The sequence below is a fragment of the Pelodiscus sinensis genome, chromosome 11, assembly GCF_052426305.1.
Source record: "Pelodiscus sinensis isolate ZL-2025 chromosome 11, ASM5242630v1, whole genome shotgun sequence".
In the NCBI taxonomy this organism is placed as follows: Eukaryota; Metazoa; Chordata; order Testudines; family Trionychidae; genus Pelodiscus; species Pelodiscus sinensis.
The window spans coordinates 20886740-20892739 of NC_143062.1; the positions used below are offsets into that span (position 1 = coordinate 20886740).

At 48.3% G+C, this 6000-nt stretch overlaps 1 protein-coding gene across 1 annotated transcript in view; it reads right to left on the reverse strand.

The window, feature by feature from the left end:
* FGD3 (FYVE, RhoGEF and PH domain containing 3) overlaps nucleotides 1–1101 on the reverse strand; it is a 206689-nt gene extending 205588 nt beyond the window's left edge. The window contains exon 1 of the mRNA XM_075938919.2: nucleotides 755–1101. Coding sequence (XP_075795034.2) covers nucleotides 755–770 — 16 coding nt within the window. The 5' untranslated portion in view covers nucleotides 771–1101. The remainder of the gene's footprint in view (nucleotides 1–754) is intronic.
* Between the last annotated feature and the right edge of the window lie 4899 nt (nucleotides 1102–6000).

Sequence of the window (6000 nt, forward strand, 5' to 3'; positions counted from 1 at the left end):
AACCTCCGATAAGGAGTCTGATAAGGCCTTTGTCTGCTCAGACACAACTGTCGCCCCGCTGACTTCCCCCAAAACCAGGAGAAGGTCTCGGCAGGGCCAGTCTCTTCAGAGCTGGCTCCTGCCCGGAGGCCCCAAGCACTCCTAGGATTCTCTGGAGCCAAAGGTGCAAGCCGCATGCAGAGCTGCCTGCACAATAATTGAACACAGCAGCTGGGCCGGGCTGCCAAACGTGCCGAGACCACGCAACGGAGTTGGCAGGGCTCCGCCGAGACCAGGGGTCGGCTGGTGCCGAGGAGCCCTGGTTAAGAAGTAACTAGTCCGAGTTAGGACGCCTGACGGGGCTGGCGCTAGCTGCCTGTTTCCGGGCAGGCCACAAGGGTTGGTCTCTCCCTGCCCCGGTCTCCTTCCAGCCCAAGGCAGAGTCAATGAATGGGGCTGCGGAGGCGCCGGGGGGAGAGCGGAGCTCAGTAAATCTCGCTCCCGGGCACGCCGAGCCAAGCACGGCGCAGCTCCCCCGCCGCCTGGTCCGTGTTCCGAAGGGGGCTGCCCCCTTTGCCTCCCAGGCCTCAGTCCGACGGGCCCGGAGGGGCTCGGGCGAGCAGCCGCGCTCGGTCCCGACTTCCCCAGCTGGGCGCTCGCCGAGCCCGGACGCTGCCCGCGTCCCCCCAGTGCCGAGTCCGCTCCCGGGCGGGAACGGAGCCGGCTGGGAAACTTCTCCCGGGACAACTCCCCGGCCGGCCCGGCCCCGACTCACCCTCCGGCAGCTCCATCGGCTCCAGCGCTGCCTGCCGCTCCCCGGCGCGGCTCCGGCTCGGGCAGGGCGGCGCGTCACGGCCGAGCCCTCACAAAGGAGGCTGCCTGGCGAGGGGGGTGGGTTTCCTCTCCCTCCCACCCGGCCGCCGCATCGCGCCCGCCCGCCAAGGCTGCGAGAGGGACACGGCGCCCCCAAAGGCTGCGGCCGGCCGGCGCCTCCCGCAGGGGAGGGGGGGGTCCGGGCTGCAGCGCCCCCGCGGCGGAGCACCAGGGACGTCAGGCCAGCGGGGGCTTCCACTCCCTGGCAGCCTGGGCAGGGGCGGCTGGAAGTTCCTCTAGGCTGTCCCAGGCCACTGAAGTCACTAGCAACCCCCCTCCTTCAGGGGAGGGGGGTAAGAACTAGATCCTCCCACATCCTCCCTTCCTCTTCTCCCCCCCTCCACTGTCTGGACAGAGAATATGGGGGGGGGGGGGGGGAGACGCCAAAAAATCCATCCCCATGGAGCAGAGCTACCTGGGCTAGTATCTGACACTGGCACTACCCTCTTTTTGGCACAGCTGCCCCCAAAGACCAACATCACCCTGCCTGCTCCATGTGAAAATCTGATGGCCTTGCCCCCCTGCAACAGCTGCTGCGGCGTCCTGCAAGGCTGCTTCCTCCACACACTTCTCCCCAAGCTGTGCAGCTCAGCTGTTGTACTGGCAGCTCAGAACATGGAATAAGACAGCAGGTATGGGTTGGGGCAGCAGGCACTTAACCTAGGGTAGAAAATCCCCCTGGAACTTAATAAGGAGGTACAAAGATATCCCATGGAGAGCAGAACCAAGATTCCAAAGGCCTGCTTTACAGGATACAGAAGATTTACACACAACAAAATGTCAAGAATTTCAAAAGTAGCTTCCAACTGTACATACCAAAGTTGTCCAGAATTGTACACAAAACATCTCAAAACCTAGACATGAAACATGTCTACAGAGCTGACAAAACCCAAAATGCTTCTTGGTACTATTCCAAGGACCAAAGTCAGAGACTCACAGTTTGACCCATGCAAGGTTAGAGATGGATGTGAAAGAACTGCTTTGAAAAAATTAAGTTCAGAGTCCCTCACTTGGTCCCCTCCACCACCTCTCCACCCACAACTTACAGGCTTTACAAACATTTTACACCTTTAGAAATCCCACCACAGTTAAGGGCTACAATCAATTCGCTACAATCTTGTAATTCTTTATTACTCCTTGTCTCCCTTCAGATTTATGCTATCTACTCTGCCTCAACTTGCATCCTTTGATTTGTTCTGCCACAGAAATATGCTGTTGGATAGGTGTACTGTGTTAGAGAATAGATGGATATTTTAACTAACGGAAATAGAAAGATTGATCTGTTTGATATTATGAGATGGACTGTAAGTAGTTCATATGTTTGTGTAAAATATATGTAGAAAATATGTATTTTAACTATACTATCTGGGAACTATTTTTGTAGTAAGTAACAATGTGGCTGTGTCTAGACTGGCAACTGCTTTTGCGGAAAAACTTGCCAGCTGTCTACACTGGCCGCTTGAATTTCCACAAGTACAGTGACTTCCTGCTGTCTAAAATCAGTGTTTCTTGCAGAAATACTATGCTGCTCCTGTTCAGGCAAAAGTCCCTTTTGCACAAAGCTTTTGTGCAGAAGGACCAGCATGGACAGCTCAGATCGCGAAAATGGCGATCGGGGCTATTTTGCGGAAAAGTGCTTCTAGATTGGCACGGACGCTTTTCCACAAAAAGTGCTTTTGCGGAAAAGCGTCCGTGCCAATCTAGACGCACTTTTCCGCAAATGCTTTTAACGGAAAACTTTTCCGTTAAAAGCATTTGCGGAAAGTTATGCCAGTCTAGATGTAGCCCAGATGTTTGCTTTACAATGTTTAGTATTAATGTTCCTTAAATAGGAAGTAAGATTTTTGTAATAATTCAATTCATTTTTGCCTCCCTTAAACTCCACTTCGTAGCAGCCAATTCATTCTTGATCAGGAAAGGCTGAAAAAGAACTCTTTGTAACAAGGATTCATCTCAGGTAATTCCCTGATGTCCAGACATGGCCCTGCTGCCATCACCTACCTCTTCTGTGTTTTTTTTTTTAAACCTCGTTCCCAGATAAGAGATCTTTAAGATTCCCCCCCATTAGTGGGGTTTCATATATGAAGTATCATATAGCAAATCAAACTTCTTCACCCCTTACATCCAGCTCTTGCTTCCCATGACTCAGGAGTTCCACAACCCTTTTTCTTGGCTCTGTACTGCTAACTCACTTGCATTTTCCCTTCTTAGGTCTGGAGTCCCACAGGCCTCCTTCTGGGTCCTGTGCAGTTAATTAAGGCCAGCTGCAGCCTCACTCAAATTCTCCAACTTGGTACCTTTCAATTCCCCCCACCCACTTTAAGAGATCAGTAGGCAGGCCTGCAAACAGCCATTCCCATCCTAAGAGCACTAAACAGATTTCTTTCAAGCCATCTGCTCTCCCTCTCCCCCCACTTTGGTTCCCTGGAGGCTTCTCTTTTATCGCTAGTCCTGGGACTCATTTAGCTGCGTGAGCTACCTATCATGTGACTACAATAATTTCCCCATCTGGGGAGCAGAGCTAAGCAAGACACAGGTGGAACTGGACCCATTACCTCTTAAAGGGCTAGTCACCCTGTGACACACATCTGTGCCACTTTTGGCCTGGTCACAGTCTCACTAAGCAAATTCAGCTTTCATCATACACAACTGATGAGCACTAATCAGTTGGTGCCCAATTTTGCCATTTTTATTCACTAGGTCTATTGACTCTTTTTTACACACAAACACTCTCAGGGCCAGAGTCCCATTGCAGGGTACAAAACTCCCTTTGCTTTATTAGTATGTATTAAAACATTCTGTATAAATAAAGAATTAGGCATCAAAGGTGAGAATTTCAAGAGCACCTATGGGACTTAAGGGTTCAGCTCCCATTGAAATTCAATGAGACTGGGGACACCTACTAATTTAGACTCCTTTGAAACTCCCAGCTTCAAGTATTGTCCTGCAGATGTATATTCCTAACATGCATTTAATATATAAATAGCTATGTAAGAGAATAAGGCATTTAATTCTTTACAAGACAGTCATAATATCCTGCACACACAAAAAAACCCAACCCCCCCCAAAAAACCTTAAATAACGAATGCTCCTGTAGCACCTTAGAGACTAACCAAAAATATAGTATCCTGCAATTTGTGCTGCCACATAGGACAATGAGGCAAATTAGCTCTTGAGCTTAGTGATGTTTTATAGCACTAGTTAATCTGTTATCATTAGGTGTCTACCAGATATAATGCCTGTTCAGAAGCAGAAACAAACAAACAAAAAATAAATAGATGCAAAAAAAAGGGGGGAGGGAGGGAGAAGAGTTGCAACATGTAAAGTGGGTCTCTGTCCAATGCTGAACAAAGTAGCTGTGTCATCCTAACTTTTCAATGTAGACCAGGCCTAAACAATGCCAATAAGTGTCTCTAAAATAGGCTACTTTCAAACAAGATAACTAATGTAGGATGTCTCAGAGGAGTAGCCATGTTAGTCTATAAAAACAAGTAGTCCTGTGGCACCTTAGAGACTAATAAATATAATGTATCATGACCTTTCATGGGTAAAACCCACTTCATCAGATGAGTTGGAATAGGAAGCATTTGCAGTAGATAAAACAGTAATGAGTAGGAAAAGAAATAAACATAAAGTGTCTTCCCCCCCTCAACACTGTTAGGGAACTTAAGGAGTTGGAGTTGTAAATATCTGACAGTAATTGAGAGGACAGGTGACACTGCCAGTATAAAGCTGGATAGCAGGATAGCCATATAAACGGAGTTGTAATAGGGTTTGCCAGGAGTGCCAAAAGGACGCCACGTTTCTTTTGACAAATCACAAACACTTTTCTGAGTTGAGAGAGGTCTGAAAGTTTTTAAAGCAAAACCTAGGATTGTGCTTTGTGAGCAGTGTTCCGTCTAATATTTTCCATCCATGAGCGGAGTGAGTTTTGTCTTGTGCACCAACAATGAGGCCATGTGTGCTTGTTCAGATGGGTGTCAGCGTGACACCTACCCATGGGAGAATTCCCCTGCTGAAGGAGCAGCTCTGTGCTTCCCCTTTCTTGCAGCTCTGGGCAAGGAGCGTAAGAGCAGGAAGCTGAGGGCAGGGGTGGCATGAGGGCATCAAACTGAGAGAGGGGTGGTGTGGATATACATTTGGTGCTTTGACGATGGGGAGGAAGCCCATGGCTTGACCTACTAAGATGAAATTAGGCACTCAGTGTTTCCCCTTTGTGCTGACAGTCTCATGCAACTTTGCCCACGTTAAATGACCAAGGCATCCCAAACCTTTTGTGATGCTTTTGAGACAATGTCCCTATGTTATAGACAGGAAAGCTGAGGTATAGAGTAGTCAATAAATTGCTTGAAATCACACAGGAAGTCATCAACAGAGCTAGGCACAGATAAAAGCAAACTGCAATAGTCCTACCTTCTCTCCTTCAGCTCACTAGCCCCAATACCTCCTACACTTCAAGGCTGCAATAGAAGACTCAATACAGCTCTTAGCTAGACTTGCTTATGTCGTGGAATCTTGGGCAGTGATCCATTCATCCATCATATACAGCATGGCTGTGTCTAGACTGCATCCCTTTTTCATAAAAGGGATGCAAATTAGACATATCACAATTGCAAATGAAGCGGGGATTTAAATCTCCCCCACTTCATTAGCATAAAAATGGCTGCCACTTTTTTTCGGCACGGAAAAAAGTGCCAGTCTAGACGCGGATCTTTCGGAAAATAAAGCCTTTTCTGAAAGATCCCTTATTCCTCTTAAAATAAGGGATAAGGGATCTTTCGGAAAAGGCTTTATTTTCCGAAAGATCCGCATCTAGACTGGCGCTTTTTTCCGGCAAAGCTCCGGGCCGAAAAAAAGTGGCAGCCATTTTTATGCTAATGAAGCGGGGGAGATTTAAATCCCCACTTCATTAGCAATTGCGATATGTCTAATTTGCATCCCTTTTACGAAAAAGGGATGCAATCTAGACATAGCCCATGAGGGCTTCACATCCAAGATCTGTTCTCAACTCTGAGCATTTCTTTTTTGGTTTGTTTTTCTTTTTTGGCATCTTTCCCTTCTCTGTTTTAATAGTAGGAATGAAGAATCCCTTCAACCCCATCCCCAGTAGCAGCAACCCTCCCGCCCACCACACAGCTCCTCAGGCCC